The sequence below is a fragment of the Camelina sativa genome, chromosome 4 (assembly GCF_030686135.1).
Source record: "Camelina sativa cultivar CO46 ecotype springtype chromosome 4, ASM3068613v1".
Taxonomy (NCBI): domain Eukaryota; kingdom Viridiplantae; phylum Streptophyta; class Magnoliopsida; order Brassicales; family Brassicaceae; genus Camelina; species Camelina sativa.
Genome location: NC_141883.1, coordinates 30,604,203 through 30,625,440, shown reverse-complemented (window position 1 = coordinate 30,625,440; position 21,238 = coordinate 30,604,203). Strand labels below are relative to the sequence as shown.

At 33.5% G+C, this 21,238-nt stretch overlaps 3 protein-coding genes and 2 long non-coding RNA genes across 7 annotated transcripts; 2 read left to right on the top strand and 3 right to left on the bottom strand.

The window, feature by feature from the left end:
* Nucleotides 1-940: 940 nt before the first annotated feature.
* LOC104782802 (uncharacterized) lies at nt 941-1,968 on the bottom strand. Its single transcript, XM_010507839.2, is given in 2 exon segments — nt 941-1,117; nt 1,119-1,968. Coding segments are annotated over 2 exon segments (834 nt in total). The 5' UTR covers nt 1,932-1,968; the 3' UTR covers nt 941-1,096.
* Nucleotides 1,969-2,023: 55 nt separating this feature from the next.
* LOC104782803 (protein MEI2-like 2) lies at nt 2,024-6,811 on the bottom strand. Of its 3 annotated transcripts, none has more exons than XM_087511865.1 (13): nt 6,365-6,811; nt 5,869-5,919; nt 5,663-5,779; nt 5,102-5,559; nt 4,857-5,015; nt 4,654-4,770; nt 4,362-4,513; nt 4,186-4,280; nt 3,202-4,096; nt 3,030-3,114; nt 2,876-2,944; nt 2,577-2,759; nt 2,024-2,467 (listed from the first exon to the last, which is right to left on the bottom strand). In XM_087511865.1, exons 1-13 carry the CDS (start codon nt 6,384-6,386, stop codon nt 2,342-2,344), a joined length of 2,529 nt encoding a protein of 842 aa, XP_087367991.1. In that variant the 5' UTR covers nt 6,387-6,811; the 3' UTR covers nt 2,024-2,341. The 3 variants fall into 3 exon arrangements, with proteins under 3 accessions (XP_087367991.1, XP_087367992.1, XP_087367993.1); XM_087511866.1 differs by having other exon boundaries at nt 5,102-5,487; nt 6,365-6,681; XM_087511867.1 differs by lacking the exon at nt 5,663-5,779 and having other exon boundaries at nt 5,102-5,487; nt 6,365-6,681.
* Nucleotides 6,812-7,845: 1,034 nt separating this feature from the next.
* Nucleotides 7,846-8,529, top strand: LOC147946356 (uncharacterized). Its single transcript, XR_015597674.1, has 2 exons — nt 7,846-8,008; nt 8,132-8,529. It is a non-coding gene; the product is annotated as an uncharacterized LOC147946356 (long non-coding RNA).
* An 807-nt stretch (nt 8,530-9,336) lies between these two features.
* LOC147946355 (defensin-like protein 54) lies at nt 9,337-10,040 on the top strand. The gene is made up of 2 exons (XM_087511868.1): nt 9,337-9,524; nt 9,677-10,040. Exons 1-2 carry the CDS (start codon nt 9,437-9,439, stop codon nt 9,826-9,828), a joined length of 240 nt encoding a protein of 79 aa, XP_087367994.1. The 5' UTR covers nt 9,337-9,436; the 3' UTR covers nt 9,829-10,040.
* A 945-nt stretch (nt 10,041-10,985) lies between these two features.
* Nucleotides 10,986-11,539, bottom strand: LOC147946354 (uncharacterized). The gene is made up of 2 exons (XR_015597675.1): nt 11,374-11,539; nt 10,986-11,185 (listed from the first exon to the last, which is right to left on the bottom strand). It is a non-coding gene; the product is annotated as an uncharacterized LOC147946354 (long non-coding RNA).
* Nucleotides 11,540-21,238: the final 9,699 nt, after the last annotated feature.

The following is a 21,238-nucleotide window of genomic DNA, read 5'->3' as shown; positions in this document are numbered from 1 at the left end:
CAGATTGGGCTGCAAAGTATTTGGTCTAATTGTAAAATGTAACTTTGAGCATCATAGCTAGTTAGCTACCAGTTGTGTTTGATTCTTAACATGGTTCTTGATCGTATACAATGAAGAACAAACTTTAAAAGAACATATTTGTTCTGTGTAGATTGTGCAAGCAGCTGGATAATTCAATTGGAACTGCTTGTCGTCTCTTAGATCTGCAAGATCAAGAAAGTTTGATCTTATAGACCACATTACATCTCTTACACTTGTTGATGTGAGATTTTTCTAACATATATTCAAGACAGAACAAATTGGTTCATTATCTTCAACTTAATTTTGGTTGCAGAAAAAAATATAATGTGGCAAAAGAACTATAATCTCAACCTTTTTTGGAATGTTCTCAAAGCTAGCTAGGCCTGCTTATAAGTGAGAAATTAGCAAGAATGAAAACATATGCTACTCTGTAACTCAATGGTTAAACTTTTATTACTTTTTGTTTTATTTAAACTTCTTGAACGACATGAACCAACTCAATTAGCCCAAATATGCATTAGTCATACATTCAGAAAGAGTAACATTTGACTATATAATTCTGCTTTCATTTTCCTTAATAGATGATTAATTTGAGAAATTTTATAATTTTGAACCGAAAGATATTTGAACTTAACATAAAGAAATCTAATCCAATGTATTTGATGAGGTCAAAACCTTTGATTACTCTGCAATATTAAAATTAAACCTTGATTAGTGTGACTATGACCTTTTGACACTGACACTGCAAATTACTAGCTCATAAAAATATTATATATAGGTCCCTATGTCCCTAATCCTACTCTTACAACTCTCTTGTTGGCAAGAACTTGGTCAATTTGATAGTAATAGTCTTAACAAAACCAAAAGTTTCCACTCACCAATATTGTGCTCCAATAATGATTAATCAACAAGACCAAAGTCACCAAACATATATTAACTTCATTACTTTTAAACTTATATTCACTCGAGAGAAAGAAAATATCAATTTTCCGATAAAATTTTAAAGAAGTTGAATTATATACACATAAATAATGACGTGGAGCCATGTGTGTACACACGACAGCACGAGAACCAGTCATGTTCGGCTCTCAATAATCCATCCCACTGTCCTCCATCTTAAGCTAACGCAACACATCGTTACGTGAATCACACGCACCACTCGAAGCCAGATCCACCATCCGATCATTCCATCTAAGTCTCATCCCATGGTTCAGCCGTCGGATGAACCCTTCGCTACGTCGTTCACAGTAATCCAAGAAGCTAACCACAGACACAGACTTAGACTCCTTATCCTTCCAATGCCCACCACCTAACATACCAAAATGACTTCGTTTTCGTCCCTCCACGGCCAAATACTCCACCATGCCGGCGACAAGCTCCGGCGAAGCTCCCGACTCGTCTCTCCATAGCCATATCCTAACCATAGAACGTTGCAATGCAGATTCCACAGCGTTGCTAAACGTTCTTCTTTCCATTAAAGACGATGAGCTTAATCTGATCACATACTCTCCATGACTTGCACCTGAAGTTACCAAGAACTTCTCGACTTCATCACTGCTGTTTCCACAGAATCGGACCGTCACGTGGTTTACAGGCTTCCGGAGACGATGAGGAACACCCTCGTAGAGAAACCTCTCTACAAAGTAGCTCGTATCAAGCAAAATCCGCACTGCGGTGTCATCAGATTCGAAGAAGAGGGCGAATCTTTTACCGGAAGGAGAATCTTTAGCATCGTTGATGATAGTTATGGAGAAACCTTTTGAGGCCTCATGGTTTGCCCACAAGGAGATTGCTCCAACGAGAATTACAGTGAAAATCCGTAGAAGAATACTTGAATCTGATTCCGATGTTGAGCTTTCGGTAGTGGGTTTGGTGGCTAGGAAAGGTTGAAGAAGAGTCTGATCCGCCATTGACACAATATGGACAGGTGTCTACATTGAGATAGAGGGAGAGAGAGTCGTGTTACGGTTTTGTAATGGTAACGAATTGAGACAGAGACATATAACGAATCTATTGTAATGGACAACTAAATTCTGATCATGTCTTTCACATGGAAAGGATAATGTACACGCAAGAGGATGTTATATATACACATTACTGACAAGGACAAGTTCTGAATAAATCGTAATGTACTAATAGGGATGTCTTTAGATCGGGTTTTTTTTTTTGTGGCGTGAAGTAATCCCTAAAACCCGGTTACTTTGTTCCGTGGGAAAAAACAAGCTTTTAAGACTTTACATCTGTTTCTTCCATAACTGCGCCAGATCTGTACACTTAGTTTACCATTGATGGTGGGTTAGAGTTTCCAGCTAGTGTGGCTTTAAGAGGACTCTTCTGCAACGTTCTTGGAGTTACCGTTTTCTCTCAGATTCTCGATAAGATCCGTTGTGTAAGACCAATCTGAATCAGGCACAGCTATGTTCCATATGCTTGAAAAGAGTTGCTCCTGTATGATCCATAAATACAAGTTCAAATTGGTGGACTTAAGACTCTAAAGAGACTGCATTTTGATTCCATTTATCAAGAAACAGAGGATTTTGTATTTAATAACTTACGTGACCATTGGAGTCTTGACCGTCATCATGGTGGGAGACTTCTGGAAACAATTGCTTTTCTTCCTTCATAGGACTTGGAGTCTGCATGCATGAAGCAAGAGCAGACTTCCCTTGGATCTCTGCATATGCCAATGAAGCAGCTTTCCCACTGTTGAATTTCTCCCATATTTTACCATTGAAGGTCTGCAGAAACACACAGTACGTATAATCTGTTAACTATAACAATCTCAAGCCACTGAATCGGAAAATTACCATATCCCACAATACATGGTCAATAGTGAAGAGAAAAAGGTAAAAACCTGTTGGAAGGGAACGATGTGCAATGGAGACACCATGTTGATAAAAGCGTGACCCATGTTGCATTTATTCTGTATCCAGGAAAAAAGCTTGATCGTCAGTAAGTTCTCAGGTCATACAAAAGCATAATGAGTCCACTCTCTTATAGTATAGTACCTTAACGTCTATAGGTAAGCACAGAAAGTCATAGTCTCCCTTATGCTTTTCGTCAACTTCAGCCACCAGCATCTTGTAAGTATACCTTAAAATACAAAGCATTTGAGAGTTAAAACATATAACAAAGTGTACCTTAAAGAAGATCTTAGATTGAGATCAATATAACGCTTACTTATTTGGGATGTTTTTAATGATTAATGTAGTCCGCATATCATCTCCACTACCAACTTTATCTAAGTCAATATGATATCTCCCACCATCTATGAACTGATTCTGATTGTGAGTCTCCTGGTTATGGATCCTACCCTGCTCAGCAAAAGGCTCAGGCCTTTGTAATCCTCTATTCCCACCGAAAGGAGCTGTAGGCATTGAAGACATGCCAAAGCCAGTGAAATCCCGTTCGCTATAGTTTCCCGGTAGACTAACACCAAGGTCTGGTTTTCTATGAGCATTGATGTAGTTTTTGCTGATTCCCATATCACCAAATCCAAGGGGTATCTCTGTTGATCCTGGGTAGCGATTCATATGGGTATTAAAATGAATGCTTGAGGGAGCAGAGCCCACATGATGCTGGTATTTTCCAAGCAATGAAACTTGTCTCTCAGCAAATGGAAAACCACTCCTGACAGGGAAAGGACGTTCAGTAGATGATGATGATGATGACGACGACACTCCAATGTAACCAGGATAATTCATATGCTGAGGAGGGCTTCCCCAGCGATAGCGGTGATCAGATGAAGTCCCAAATCCTGAGGTGTGTGGAGCAGCAAACCTCATGGAGTTGGAAATCCCCCCTGCTATATGCTCTGGCAATGAATGGGGTTGCCCATAGGAAACGTTGTGCATCAAACCCTTGTTCAGGATAGTTTGGTTTGGATGATTCAATAGCCCTTGGTCATTATTATTGACTGGTGAAAACCCGTGAAAGCTAGAGGGATGAGAAGGAAGAATTGAAGCCAGCCCAGGCATATTATCTGAGTTAACTGGCCTGACCATTCCTAGACCATGTGGCAATGGAAAGGCATGCGAAGGAGAGCCCTTCACTGGGCTACCAATTGGCCAGTTACCTGTTAAATAGATTGAATGAATTCCTGACAAGGCAAGCTAACCAATGGAGAGAAAAAAAGAAAAAAAGAAATGATCAATATGAAATTACCTGGTGGGGAATTAGCAACTTGTGAACCTACTTGATTGAAGAAATTTGTAACTTCGTGTCTGTCCAAATCTTGCTGACTTTGTGATGGAACCGAGCTGCATACATATAGTTTCAGTGCACTGTGTATATAAGAATATACTCAGTTCTTGGAAATATACAAAGTGCAGGCAACTCACAGTCGACGAACCCCTCCAGGGCGGCTAAGTTCGAGCTTTATACATTTACCACCTATCTCGCTTCTGTTCAGTGCTTTCAGGGCTGTCTCTGCATCTCTAACGTCATAGTACTCAATGAACCTGTGGAATCTCCTGTTCGGGGTCTCTCTAATCTGCATTTACAAGAAAAGAATCAATCAGTGGATGATTTTGATACATTAAATACCAAACAAAGAGAAGAATATCTAAGATAAGCCATTGCATAGTAAATGCACATTTGAAAATACAAGTTGACCTAAGAAACATAAATTACCTCTCTTATTTCACCATAGGCACCGAACAGCTGAAGTAGCTCATCGTTCGATATTGTTGTGTCCACATTAAAAATCACAAGAGTCCCTTGATTCATATCCTTCTCTGACGGATTTTCCTACCATGTGGTAGTAACCTGATGATTAGAAAAGTACTAATGGAAAGCTGAAACTTCAAAGCAAGAATAGTTCTCCTAGACCATACTTTAGGAATCGAAAAGTGAATGTCCAGTGTCCTTTTTCGTAAGAGTGTGTTCTGTAGTGCACGCATTGCGGCATGAGCAGCTCGGATATCATAGTAGGATATCATAACAAAACCCCTGCTTTTGCATGCAGTATACAAACTTCTGATCTCCCCAAAGGGCTGGGGACAAGTAGAAATCAAGTCAGCAAAGGCAAGCAAGCCTCGATGGTAAATGAGTTAAGACTAATGAGAAAAGTATGCGTTACCTCAAAAAGGGCGCTTAACTCAGAATCCTCAACACTACTGTTGATATTTCTTACAAATAATGTCCTTGAAGGATGTTCACCGTTTGGATGTTCTACTGAAACCCTGCCAGACGTATTGGGACGTTTACGAGGAGCAAATGCATTTGCAGCAGCGCGATCAGATATCTGCAACCCTGACACATCAACAGCATGATTATCCTGGGATTCAAGATCCAACTCCATACCCCCTCCCGTGCAAAAGACATCACACTCTTCGAGGTCTTCAAGTTCATCAGGCAACCCGGTAAAATTAAGCTCATCAATAAGGCCAGGAAGGAGCTCATTTTCATCCTCAGGGAGAAAAGAATCAGGTTCAGCATCTTCCAAAGAATCTTTCTCTGAGTTACCTATGGCAAGTTTGTTCAGAATGGGTGAGTTATCATCAAAGGAGAGCCAACTATCTGAATCAGTCATATTCACTGCAAGTTTGTCAAAAACAAAACAGTAAAAAAGATATTAGCAGTGAATCCAGGTAAATCAAGATTCCATCATATTGAATCACTAAAAGAAGCTAGGACATACGCTTATCATGAAAAAGAGTAGGCAATGAGCTTGAGAACATGCTAAGATCACTTGCAAAACGATATCTAGTGCCTCCAATAAAAGTCTCAGATGATCTACTCAGCAAAGATGGCATGTCTAGATTTGACACAATAGCCAAATAAATTAGATATCAAATAGTAAAAGAACCAAAACAAAAAGGAAACAAAGAAAGAATCTTATGATACCAGCAGATAGTGATTCCTTGGGTTCTAGCTCCATCTTTTTGCCTTCTGCAACTACAAACAAAACAACCAGAGACAAACTATATATGTGAATCCTATGACAATTCACATAAAAACAGAACCTTTACTTTCTAAGATCATGAGTTCTCGAACTTATGATATAACACAAGCTACTACTGTTGTCTTTCCTAATCAAGAACAAGCAGAAACAGAATCGAAGGAAAAAAAAACCATGAAATCTCTTCAGTTACGTTGGTCAACTCGATGAATAGACAACAAAAAAAAAAAAAGAGAAGCTTTTGTTGCTTGTGGCGACAAAACATCAAGAAACTAAAAAAAATCAAAGCTTTAAAAAAACCCAGAACAATCACAATCAAAACTACATGAAGAGGAGAAATCAAACAAATAAAGGAATACAAAAACTTCATATGAATCATAACACAAAAACTTCATATGAACCGATTTTGCAGAAATTGAGTAAATAAGTTAGTAGTAGTACCTGCGATGATGGAGGAAACCATTAACAAGAAATAAAAGAAGAAGCTTTAAGAGAGTCGGAGAGAACAAAACAAGAAAAGAAAGGGAAAGAATCGGAGAAGCAAAAAAAAAAAAAAAAGAGAAGAGAAGAGAGGGCAAATGTTTTCGTAGAAGAAGAGGAATTTATTGCTTACACTCTTCCTCCTCCTCCTCCTTCCGTTGCCGGGAAATTACACAACCCCCCAGTAAACAAAAACTGAGAAAGAGAAGAGAGAGAGAGAGAGAGAGAGAGAGAGAGGAAAAAGGCTAATATTTAATTATTTATTTTATGAAGTAATTACAATTTAAAGTTTAAAAGTTATGTTATTTTACTTATTAATTAGAGTGCTATGATTTCTAAAAATCGTTTTTTAGAGAGAGAGAGAGAGAGAGGCCTAACCCCGTTGACACAAACCTAATAAACATATACAATTGTGACATCTGATAATATGTTACTAATATTTACACGAATTTATCAACATGTCCTCTGGTCAATATGTTTCTTACACGAATTCTATTCATCGAATACATCAAAAAACCTTTCCCAAGACTTATTACAAATTATCTATATTCAATAAATTAAAAAAAAAAAAACAAAAAGTAGAGACAACAAATTCTTCCTCCAAAACCATAAATCATAAAACTTTAATAATACATCTGTTTAGTAGATAAAATCTTTTTCTTTTCTTTTTTTATGGTAAGGAGTAGATAAATTAATACTGAAATTAAATCATACTGATACCAAAGATAACAAAAAAGGGTTCTTTATTAATACTAAAATTAAATCATACTTAAATACCCCCCCTCTCTCATAACAAATAAAACAATTATATTGATTAAAAATAATCAGATCATTAATTAATATTATGGGCCTTACTCAACATTTACAATGTGGGCCTTAATTACATGATCAGATAATCGTTAGTTTTTTGATCTAAATATGTCAGAACTTATTTTGACGAAAGCTCATGTCTCCCCCCTCGAGTGATGTTTATACATTTTATGCACTGGAATGAATGAACATATTATTTCTCTTACACATTTATAAAATCATTAACTGATCAAATTTGGCAACATTAAAAATATTGGTAAAATAAGCTTTAAACTGTAAGATTACAAAATAATATTTTAGATTACGTTTTTTAAAAATCGATTATATTGCTTAAAGATCCATTTATATAAAAACTGTCTAAATATCTGTACTTGCTTTTCTAACATGCTCACATTTATTATCTAGTCAAATATAATTAAAATAATCAAATATATCGTCAATGCATGATACATAATCAATTTTAGTCAAACTCCACATTAATCAAATATGATTTTGATTTCCATCATTAACTTTTGATATATTCAGTTATAGTAGTTTTGGGATTCTCTCCATTTTGAAAAGACAATAAAAATAAATGAAAATCTCTCTTTTATCATATATATATATATATATATCCAATTAAATAAAAATATAGTAGAAAAAGTAGATAAACAACCTTTCACAAAAAAAAAACTAAGAAAACATAGAACGCAAATTTCTTGGTATATATAATGGGTGTCACAAAAAGGTCTATAACTGTTTTTCTAACAGTCTTGACAATATCGTTTTCTTCTTACAACGTTTTAGCGATATCAGGTATGTTGTTTCTTTTAGAATAATTTTTTTTGGTTACTTTCCAGTTACCCTTGATCATTTCAAAAGCAATATTAATGTATGTATAGAATTATATTATTAATGTGGAATTGTATATATGTGCAGTGGGCGGATCTGGTCCATGCATTTTCAAATGTGGAGGTTTATTGGATGATCATGCATGTTTCCATGACTGTAGTTTGAAAAAGGGTTACAAGAATGGATATTGTATCGGAACTCCTCCACGTTGTTGTTGTACCCGTGAGGCCACGACTAGCTATATTCATAAGTAATTGGCGACTTAAGCATTAAGTTCTACGTTCTTGTAGTATGTGATTTTATATATAAAAGGTGAACTTCCTTAATTGTTGCTTTTCAGTTCTTGATAATAAGAATGGACAAAAATAATGAGGTAATAGAGAGATATATAAGAAGATAACACATGCAGTCTCCTCCCCCAACCAATTATAAATTGTAAGCCAAACTTAATAGCCCTTCAAATATATATATCAACAGAAACGAAGCAAGATGTATCTTAAACACCATCATCTCCTCCCCTAGCATCTCAACCCCAAATTAGGGTTCCAGTGTTCAACAACATCAGCAAATCATAATTTAAAATTAATTTCTACTGAGAAAACTTCCTGAAATTATGTGGATTTACATAGTCAACCTTCCAAAAATCACTATAAAGACATGGTTACTACTACGTATCATTGAAAAACATTCAAATAACTAACATGAAAACAAAATTTGAGCGTGATGACAAAAAGGACAATTTCTTAATCTTAAGTATACTTGCTCAGTTACTCAATCAATACTCAGTCTATGGACTTCAGCAAAAATATTGGTAAATAAAATTTTAAAATTTAAAATTAAAACTTCAATTTGATTAAATTTATAGATTTAATTCTATTTTTTAAAAGATCATTTATAAAGAGACTGTAGATATTTTACTTATTCTAATATGCTCACATTTATTGTCTAGTCAAATTTAATTTAAATAGTCAGATACTCAGATTTATAGTTAATTATACATAATCAATTTTAGTCAAACTCCACATGATTTTTATCCATTAATGGTCTTATATGGTCTTGCAAGTTGCAATCAAGGTGATTGGCATGTGATCAATACAAATATATGTTGATATAGTTAATTATTTTTTCCAACATTAAGTTTTGCATTAATATTGACGTATCCAGTTATAATCGTTTTGAGATTCTTTCTGTTCTAAAAAGATAAGAAAAATAAATAAAAATCTCTCTTTTATCAAAATATATATATATATATATATATATATATATATATATAGAAGATCCAATTAATTTTGCAAAGACAGTAGAAAAGTGAGAGTTTTGGAGAGAAGTAGATAAACAAAACTCTTAACAAAAAAAAAAAAGAAATCAGAGAACACAATTTCTTAGTATATAATGGGTACTATCACAAAGACATCTGTAATTGTTTTTCTTGTGGTATTGACAATTTCATCGTCTTATTACAACGTTTTGGGTGGGTCAGGTATGTTGTTTTCTTAGAAGATTTTGATTTATTTTTGTTATTTTTTAATCATCTTTGATCACTTCTTCAACAATAATTTCACACATTTTTCTTTTCTTAAACGTATATAGAATTAATAATAGAAAATTACATGTATGTGTGTATATGTGCAGTGGTCGAACCAGCCGAATCTCGTCTATGCCTTTTTAAATGTGAAGGTTTACTTGATAATCATGCATGCTTCCATGACTGTACTGGGAAGGTGGGATACAAGCATGGATACTGTGATGGAAATCCTCCACGATGTTGTTGCTCCCATGATTAGCTATATTCATAAGTAGTTGAACTTTCAAGTTATGTGATTTCTAGTATGTTGCTTTTAAATTTTGATAATAAAATAATAAATGAGAAAAAAAAAAAAAAAAGAGAGAGAGCTAATGAAGAGATGAAAAGACCTACAATGGTAAGTTGGTAACCTCATTGAAAAACATTCAAGATAAAATAATATGAAAAAAAATTTGAGCGTGATCGCAAAAAGACAATTGATTAATCTTCAGTATACATTCAGTTACTTAATACTTAGTCTTTTTTTGGTCAATACCCAATACTCTATACAGTCAATATTCAGTCTATGAATCCATCCAAAATCATTTAAGAATTATTCGCAGCAAAAATATTGGTAAATACTAAATAGTAAGATTTAAGAACTTTAACATGTAAACTTAAAATTTCAATCGGATTAAATATATAGATGTTATTTTTATTTTTAAGATCCATTTATATAAAGACTGTGTAAATATTTCTACTTCTTCTAATATATATGCTCACATTTATTGTCTACTGAAATTTAATTAAAATATTGTTTGGTTGATTTACACTCTGATTTTTGGCATTGATGTTTTGTTTGCTCACCAAGAAGAGCATCAACACATTTTACACGTCAATTTGATCAAAGATAGTATACAGTCCAGACGAGGAAAAGTGTTGTGAATAAAAGAGTGTTGTGAAGCTATATCATATTGGTGCGTCCGTGGCGGACCGAGGAACATTTTTTACGGGGGTGCAATTTGTTTTCTTAAACGGTTAAAATGTTTTGAAAAAACTATTAGTGTAATAGGGTGCAGTCGAACTCGGGTTAAGGTCGGTTAGCTAAGTAGGGACAAACCAACTTTGCTACAGATAAAGTATTAGGTAGGTAGAAAAATATCTTTATTTGTATTTGACCTCCCTACCTCCTACGTAGGTCCGCCACGTGACGGGATCGAAGAACGACAATTCAGAAACCACAAGTCTCGCATAGATCGGAGCCTCGGAGGTATCAGACAGAAGCTTCGGGTGGTCAGGTGATGTTAATCGACGAATTATGGAGGTGGAAGGTCAAATCGGACCGATTAGATGACGATTGCTGCTTCGGACAGAATTAATGAAAGAGTGTTGTGAATCTATCAGCATTGCCTTAAAATATACCATACTAGAAACGCATAACTCAACATCAATCACCAATTAATTAATGAACATAATCGTTTAATATCATATGAAGCAGCGACAGCATGGAGGCTTTCCAACACATCGTCCACCAGGGCGATCATATACAGTAATACAGTCATTGATGCATGCATGATCATCCAATATACCTCCTCCACATTGAAAAATGCAAGTACCAAATTTTGCTGGCTCAATCACTGCACATACATACACATTCAATTTTATAAATCCTTATATACATGTAATTTTCTATTACTAATAATATATACTTAACAAAGAAAAACTAAACTATTCTCTTCAAAATGATCAAAGATAATTAAAAAAAAAAAAAAAAAAAAAAAAAAAAAAAAAAAAAACATAAACATCTTCTCAAAACACAACATACCTGACTCAGCCAAAACATTATCATAGGAAAGCGAAATTGTCAATGCTATTATAAGAAAAACATTTATCCAGCTTTTTGTGAGACCCATTGAAATATATCTAGAAATTAGGCTCTATGGGTCTTTTGCTTTTCTTTCGTGGAGTTTTATTTTATAGGAATGAAAAAGTCTGAATTGTCTACTATATATGTTTTTACCAGTGTTCAAGAAAGCGCTAGGCGGAATCTGGGCGTTGACCTAACGCCTAGCGCCTAGAACGCTTAGTCGGGGCCTAGACGGTTTTTAGGCGGTTTAGGCGTTTACAACATAAAACATTATATATATATAATTATATTAAAATATATGTTATAAAAATGAAAAAATTATAAATTATAAACAATGGTAAGAAAAATACATTTATTTAAGTTATATTAACAACATATAAATATTTATAATTACGTATATAGATATAAAACATAATAATTTAATTATATATAATTTAAAAATCAAAAATAAATATTAAAATAAAATGTATGTAATTTTAAGCGGGTTAGGCGGTCATCTAGGCGTCTGCTGAGCGCCTAGCGCCTAGACGGCCGCCTAGACCGCTTTCTTGAACACTGGTTTTTACTATACATTAATTGGATCTTCCATATACAAGTTTTTTTTGACTAAGGAAGGTTGTCATTTATTTTTATTGCCTTTTGGAAAATAGAAAGATTCTACAATTTCTATAATTATATATCGGAAATAAATAGTAATAATTGTATATCAAATTTGTGTAAAATCACTTTGACTACAAGACGTTACCAAACAAAAAAAAAAAATTTGGCTTCAAGACCATTCATGAAAACAACATTAATGTGGAGTTTGACAATGAATGGTTATTACTTATTAGTGTTTCGGTGTTCAGATGGTTTATGGTTTTTATATTTTAGATTTTGAATTTTGGTAATTGATTTCTTGGTTTTTTAAACTTTTCTACTCCTAAATTTAAAGAAATCTATTTTTTGAAAATCTTGAATGGTAAAAAAATAGATCTTCAAAGAAGCAAAATCCAAAAACTACCTAAAAACTTTGAATGGTTGCAGATTTTGTTGCAGTTTTTTTTTTTTTTTTGATTCTGCAAAATCAATTAATTTACCATCTCGGTTTTATCAAAAATAGATATCTTAAGAAACAAGAAACAATAAACTCTTGTCTCAAAATATCCTTTTGTGTGTGTTAAAGAGCTATGTTGTAGAATTTGGCTACAGTTTAAGGTTTTATGGTTTAGAAGAACTTTTTTTTTTTTTTAGCTCTGAAAATTTGTCAAAGTTGCGTGCTATGTTACACTGCTGTTGATCGCTGATTTACACTCTGATTTCTGGCAGTGATGTTTTGTTTTTGCTCATCATGAAGAGAGCCTGCATCATCACGATGTCTACTAGTTTTCGTGAGACACATGAGGACCCTCAGTTTGTGGTAGTGTGCTTGAAGCAATCCCATGGTTGCGTGGTGAAAAACAATACTGATAGTTTTGAGTGTGCACTAACTAGATCGTCCTTGCAAAACCCGTACGCTCACAGACCAATATCGAGCTCCCTTCAGTCCTTGACCAACCTCATTATAAAAGTATTTTTGGTATTGACCCTGAGATTGAGTGTGACAAAGAGAGAGTATTTGTCCCCCCCCCCCCCCCCAAATCATCATCTCATCACAAAGAGAGAGTGTGACCCCGAAGAACACTGATTCGATGATGATGATGATGGTTAGAAAATGTGTGACCTGTTTAACAAGCTTCAATGGATGACCTGTTTTCTATAAGAAGTGTATTATTGAGTTTGGTGAATCTTAGGGATACAAAAAGGAGTTGCTAGTTAAATGCCTGAGGCATCTTACTTTTGCTAGTTTGAAGTTCCACATGAAGCACAAATGGAGATCTAGCCTATTGCAATCATTTATTCAGGGTTGTATTAAAAGAGGGTGTATTTTAAATAGGAAGAAGCAACAACGACCTATTTAGTGCACACTTTGGTAATACTGTATAAGGAATCAAAAACCATATTCATCTTCTTTACTCTATTTCTCTCTATCGATCATCATAATCTTCGCCCATCATCATCATCATCATCATCATCATCATCATCATCATCGAATCAGTGTTCTTCGGGGTGATCAATCACAAATAACCTGTGCTACCATTCATCTAACTAGATCAGAAATGTTATATAAGATATTGTATTACAATATGTTCATAATAAACAGTGTTTTTACACAAAAGCCTTAACCGAACAAACATAAATAAGAAAAGAAACTAAATGATAATGAAAAAACTAAAACATAAATAAAGAAAAAACTGACTCAAACTAAGAGATACGACCCCTGAATGCATATGGCCAAATCCTGGTCCGCCATAAAAGAAATGAGTTCCCAACTCATCTCTATGCAATTTCTTGACGTCGTAATAAGGAGTATCTGCCTGTGTAAACAACTCAGGGGTCGTCTGGAAACTGCAAGTGTGATCAACCACTTGTATGTTCCTGAAATAGCTCGCGTTTCCAAACCCTTCTTGGGGGAAACGCCCTGAGTCCATCTGCGTCTTCGTGTGTCGTCCGAAGCTCTCTGAGTCAATGATTTCTCCACCCCAATCGATTTTCCGTGCATGATCGCCTAAAGTGGTGAAAAGTTCCCTAGGCCAGTATCCTACCAAGTCGGTGCCTACACGCAGCCACCAGTTTCCACTTCGGGGATCCTGGAAATGTTTATATTTTCTATTATTAAAAAAAAAGCTGATGATATAATAATAGAACTTTAATTTATAAAATACATGAAAGGTAAAGAAAAAACAACCTTCCAAACCAGAATAGTCATCTCAAACTGGCGACCACCGCTGATGTGTGATTCATATGTTGTCCATTCACTTTTTGCCCTAGTTCCAGTCGTTCTAGGGATCTCTGACGGTGACTTCTGTAACAAAAAGAAATTAAAATTTTTAAGTAACATGAAATTAAATTATAAATGATAATCAACACATACTACAACAAATAAAATAAATTTTCTAAAAACGTAATAAACAAACCTGTAATGTGTGATTTATTAGAAGAGGAAGGGAAAAAGCTGGTTGGTCATGTATGCCGATGCAATAATAGACCTCATCTGAAGCCAGTCAAAATTAAATTTCAAAAATATAAAACATATTAGTATATTTTTATCACAAAAAAAAAAAAGAAGAAGAAGATATAAAAAAAAAAACTATTATCAGATGTGAATCGTTCATCTCTAGATGTGATTCAGTTCTGCGCTTTTGAGTTTTTTTTTTCTTATCCATCTCTGGATTAGCTTCTCCAATAGCTCAGAAAGGTTTGTACGCTATCATCAATTTCTTCGGAATTTGTTTGTGTTTATGAAGAGGGTATAATGGATTTGTGAAGAAATTTTGGGTAGCAGCAGAGTTGGTGAACCTCAAAATTTACAGAGAATTTTTTTTTAAGGTAATCTTCTTCTACTGAATCTAAGTTTGCGTCGATCTCTGTTACAAGTTTCAATAAACGAAGTTCAGCAATGTTTTCTCATGACTATTGGGAATCTATATATATGGTGGTGAATTGGTAACAAGAGAATGGGTCAAAAAAAGAATGAATTGAATGATCTGTAAAATGAACTTTTGTAGTTGGAGAATGAATGTTCAGTTGTTCTGCAATTTTTTCTTCTTGCTGAGCTAAAGGTTTTGTGGTATAGGTTGTTGTTGCGAAAAAATGCAACCTCTAAACAATACATTCGGAGTTTGGAGAAGGTTCAAATATCAACTTCAATTGGAAAACTCTAGAATTACTTGTGAGTGCTCCTTTCCTTTAGAGTTTCACACTAATTCTTTTGTTGCATGTTTTTGAAATTCCAATTCAATTCTCAGTTTTTTTCTTGTTCAGTTGAGTTTTCAGGCGGTTAAACAATAAAAGTCTTATAGGAACCTGACTTTTCTACTTAAGAGCGAGGGACTCACCTCTAGTGTTGTATGGTCTCTAAGTTCTGCCTTGTATATATTGTTCCATAGTCAAACAAAATACATTTAGAGAATATTTACCAACTTATTTGTTATTTATATCTTAATGTGCAGCAACATTTCGTATAACAATCATAGCGATTCGTTGCCAACAGTGTCTGTTAAAGTAAGCTTTTCTAGACCTATCCAAGAACTTATCTTTCCACCGAAGTGAAACTAAAAGCATTGTATTAGTCGTCTTAGATCCCCGGTGCATTCTAATAGTGAAATGTTAATCAATGACATTCCAGGCTCAAAGAAAGACAGTATGTATGTAGGTCTGGTTTGACATGGATTATTGCTTTCAATCCTGTGCAGGTACAAATATTTTATTTGATTCCCATCAAAAAAATTCATCTTACGTGAACTATTTTGTATTTCTATATGACTGGAGATAGAGTTTTGCAATACTCAGGCTTTGGGGTTAGTCATAATTAGGCTTTGAGATTTGGTTTTGTGACAACTCAGAGGACTGTTACCTAGAACCAACATTTGTAATGATATCGGTTTGGCCCGTTTGTATTTTCTTTATAGGTAATCTTTTTTAATGACTGCAAGAAAAGGAGTAAGAAGAGACCCCAAGGAAGAATGGAAAAATGCAGAAAGAGAAGCTAAAAGCAAAAAATGTTTATGATAAAAGTGGTAGATTTATGAACTTTTTAGTTCTTTTATGAGTTTGAAAACATATAAATATGTCTTTAAGATTTGGATCTTATGTTGTGTCCAGATGATTGATGGTTAATGTTATGTCATGGTGATTATTATTTGACTAGTTTTATTGCTCTTCAGTTTTTTACGGATTACAATTTAATTTAGTGAGAAATTAATACTTACTTTTGAAATTGAAATCAGCAAAAAAAAAAAAAAATATATATATATATATATATATAACTATTATCAGGTATGGATATATCGATTTTCGTGTGAAATAAAAACTACTAGTAAAAGAAATGTTTCACGTAACTATTTTATTTCGCTTTTTTTTTTAGATTAATGCAACAACGACGGAATGTTAGATCTAAGAATATATTGATATTAGGATATTATCCATATCATGTATGTTAGTTTTCATATTGCCTGTTGAATTGAAATGTTTGCAATTAGTGGGTTTTTTTCATGACCTTTCTTGTAACGAATATGTTCCCATTTGGTCTTTATTATTTAGCCGACAAAAAAATATATATATTACTGGGCCTGTATGTACGTAGCTTAGACTAAACTCTCACTCTCTAGTATTTATACCTAATTAATAAATTATTAATACAGGCTATACACCTAAGATCTCTAGATACGTACGTGGTCTGAGAGCATAAAAAAAAAACCCTAAATTTTCTGTTTGCGCCTTGATCTTTATTTGATCTGATTCTCGGTATACATAAAGATTGTTATGAGCTTTTACCTGAGTCGTCTGCGTGTACATGATGAGCTTCAGAAGGATGATTCTAAGAATCATCCACGAAATGTCGCTCCCCTTCATTCTTTGGATTCTGATCTGAAAGAGATTGAGGAAGAAGAAGATTACGATCGAGAAGATTTTTTTTTTTTTTTTTTTTAATTAAAAACGATACCGGTTTATATATATCCTGGAGGGGAATAGAAAGTTTTGTGTTACAGCAGCAAGAGCAGGAGAGTGAAATAAAGACAAAATACATTTTTTATATATATATAAAAGAAATTAACTATGGAGCTTGAAAGTGGGAAAACCATAAGGATAGGTAGGTCTCCTTGTGTGATCCGCTTGTAGTTAGGGTTCTTGTGAGTATCCGATCTAGCCCCAGTATTTTCCTCCGAAGCTGCAGCTGAATGTCCCTTTGAAGCTGATATTCTGGTCTGAGAGTTTGGCTGTGTAGGCGAGAAGAGATTTTGAGGAAGAAAAGAATAAGAAGGTCTAGGTTGAGGAAGAAGAAGAAGAAGGTCTAGATTACGAACTTGGTCTCTCTCTCTCTCTTTCTCACTCTCTTTTGTATCAACTCTCAAGATCATAAAACAAAAGATGGGAAATTAAACGCCATACTCAGAAGGATTTGAGATTAGAACTCTCTCTCTCTCTCTCTCTCTCTCTCTCTCTCTCTCTCTCTCGCTCTCTCTCTCTTTTCCTCTCTCTTTTTGTTTCCATTTTAGGGCGCGAAGATTCCCTAGTTTAAACAAAAAGACTTTAATCCATTTAGGGCAAAAAAAGACATGTATGTATAGGTTCAAGTAGAGATGATGATTTTGATATTTTTTGTTCTGAGGAAAATTATGTAACGTCTATTTACAAAAGAAACGAAAATAACTACATGTCTACATCTACTTGAAAATCAACGAATCATTTCTTGGTTGTGTAGTTATAATTCTCTGTCATTGAGTTTTTTTTTTCCTGAGTTGACGAAACAAGAAATCCATGCGAAGAAGACCTGAAACAGTGTGGGATCGCATTATGGACAAAATTAAGAATGGTTTTTGAAAATCGTGACATTCATATCATAAATATACGAAAGACGACAAACTGAAAGTCTTGGCATATTCGAAAATAGAAAGAAACGCGTCTCTCTCTCTCTCTATTCACTAAATTCTGGCCATTTAAATGGGGACCATGGACTAAGGAGCTTTTAGTTATATGGGACACAGTAGAAAATTAGCACTTCATTAGCCACCAAAATACATTAATATCTTAGGATTCTCAAATTTACAGATATTACATTGTTAAGAATGATATACTTATATGTATGTACCTCTTAATTAAGTATAGTATTTACTAATATACATCACCTTACGGATCTAGCTACCCATCAAAATCCAATGATGTATATATATATATATATATAAATTTATTTTCAAAATCCAATAATGTATAGGTGACTAGGTTGGAGAAGTCTATTTAATATTGAGAGTATAGAGGGCAGATTTTATATCGATCTATTTGTATTGCTTGATGTCTAGCTTCATGATCTGCAATAATGTTACTTTTTTATTTTGCAAATATTTTCATTTATTTTGTCAGAAATATTGTTATCTTCCGCAACATAAAATCACAAACTACATTTGATCCACGTAAGAGATAAACTAAAGGTTCTTTTTTTTTTTGCAATTCTTAATCTAAATTTGGTCCACGTTGTAATTAATCATGTTCACTTAACTAAATACTAACATTTGATCTACAACATAAACTTGAAACTTAAAATAAAGATAATTATAGATATTTTCTTTATGACAAACGTGAATATTAAGACCATCTTCATCCCTCATCTTTGAGAAAAAATGTCTTTAAATTAAAAAAAAAATCATAAATGAAAAAAAATATTATTTAAATGAGTTTGGTGTCTTTAAATTTAAGACATCATCTCTTATTGTTTTTTTTTTTTTAATTTGGAGACATCATACTCTAAAGATAAGGAATGGAGATACTCTAATACAGTGACAATGTAAAAGGGTATGCAAGTATGCAACTTAATTTGCCGTATTAATCTTGTGTATTCAAAAAATTACACTCGTTTTGAGCTGGTTTGACTTCAGATTTTTAATCAACAGAGCACGCAAAAGAAAAGAACAAAATGAATGATTAGCTTGGGTTTTATCACAATTTGACGACAAGTCTCTCTTCTTCTCTTGTAAAGTACAACTCGAGTTAGGTGGTGCGTCACCTCAGGTGACGTGGCGTCAAATGTCCGAAGAAGACCTTCCTCTGTTTAACAATGTGTCATTTTAGAATAAAAATTTGGGTGTTATTCTATATTTCTAAGGTGCTTTTTAATGTTACATTTTTTTGTATCCCTAAATGTAAAGCTTTTTTCATTGAATTAAATCACTAACCATTTATTAAATAGAAACAAACATGTTTAATTCCATACTTTTCTTAATTTGTATGAAATGTGTTAAAATTATATTTTTGTGAAACATAAAAGTAACTTTTTTATTTGATAAATCTGTTGGCTTGGCTCTAACGTATGTATGCATTTTATATTATTTGATTTAGGATACATAATTAAACTCCTCTAGAAAAAGTAAGCACATACACAATTTTAAAATTGTAAGCTGGTATGCTTTGTATAGATTTCTTAACTATGGTTTCACTATTTCTAATTTTCTCCTTCTTTTGAGATTTAGATATTTTTTGTTATCTAAATTGTTTTGTTTAGATTTTAGGAATTGGGTGAGAAGTGTGTATTGAATTTGGTCCACAATATGATTAAAGATATCCACTAAAACTTTTTATAGGATAAATCTGTTGGCTCTAATGTATGCATTTCATATTATTTATTTATGATACGTAATTAAACTCGTCTAGAAAATCTAGGCACATACAAAATTTTAAAATTCTAAACTGGTACCTATAGTTTTTAGGAAAAAAAAAGCCAAAAAATACCTTATTTATATTTTATTTTGATGTTTAATATTTGATCTTTTTAGATTAGAAGAAAAATACTTTGACTTAAAGTAATTTGATATTTAAATGATTGCTAAATTCAAATCCTCTCTTAACCGTCCCTTAACATACGTCACAGATCATTTAACAGTTGTTAAAATATAACCACGCGTGGTTGTATCGATATATATATAATATACTGGGACACAATTCTGAAGAAATTGAGGTGGTCTGGTGGTAATTTGTGTTCTGTTAACCTTAAGGATGCCGGTTCGACGTCACTCTCCTACACTTTTTGTTTTTATATCTAATTAAAAGCAAATTCATAATTAAGTAATCGCAACCCTAACCTCCATTAGAAGTGGCCGACTAACCGAAGCGTTTAAATCCATCCATTACAAGTTTAACTGGTTTTCTCGAGATTTGCTTGCCCTTACCAAAGGTAATATTGACAACGGAAAACATGAGCAAATCACAAATTTTCCCTATTTCTTTCACCTAGTTTAGAATATTTTTACAATTTACTTTACCTATATATACTACCTAAACGGTGGTAAAAAATAATGGGTTAATATAATACTTTACTATACCCGGTTTTCTATGTTGTTCAATAAAAGATGAGGGTGACGGCACAGGTTCCTGGCGACGACTCAGACCAAGCAGACGAAGACATGGAAGGTCTCCCCCCTTTGAAACGACATCGAAAGTCAGTTCATCATCTATGGCAAAACCATACTCTTTGGTTACGATTTCAAATGTGGGAACATCCATTTACTTCTTGCACAACTTTATCCAAAGGTTTGTCTATATAATTGCAAAGTAATATTGATAACGCAAAACATGAGCAAATCACAAAATTTATCTATTTCTTTTACCTATTGCAATCATACCCCTCCAAGTGTGAACCTATTTATATTTTTATTATATTTTAAAATAATTCACGTAACAAGCTTACGATCCACTCATTTCCATTCAAATCTAATATTCTAATCTTCTTGTGTGATGTGGTTATTCCATATTAGCATATTAACACTAGAATCATACTACACATAAGAATCAACTCAAAACTCTCAAAACAAATAAAATAAATTGTAAAGCCAAGCAGCTAGTTAGCCAAAAAAAAATAATTGTACACATTGTACACATAAATATGTGTTAGAGAAGAAATAATGGTATTTTCAACCAAAGGTAGTAAACACACTTAATCAGTGTTAATTAATAACGTTTTATAGGATAAATCTGTTGGTTCTAATGTATGTATTTCATATTATTTGATTTAGGATACATAACTAAATTCGTAGATCACTTAATAGCTGTTAAAATATGTTGTTAAAAAAAAAAAAGCTGTTAAAATATAGTCACGCGTCTTTGTATTGTTTATATATATTATACTCGGAAATGGTGTACTGAATAAGTTGGCGTGGTCCGATGGTAATTTGTATTCCATTAATTTTGAGGACGTCGGTTCGATGTCACTCTCCTACACTTTTGGATTTTTTTTTAACCCTTGCCGAGTTATTTT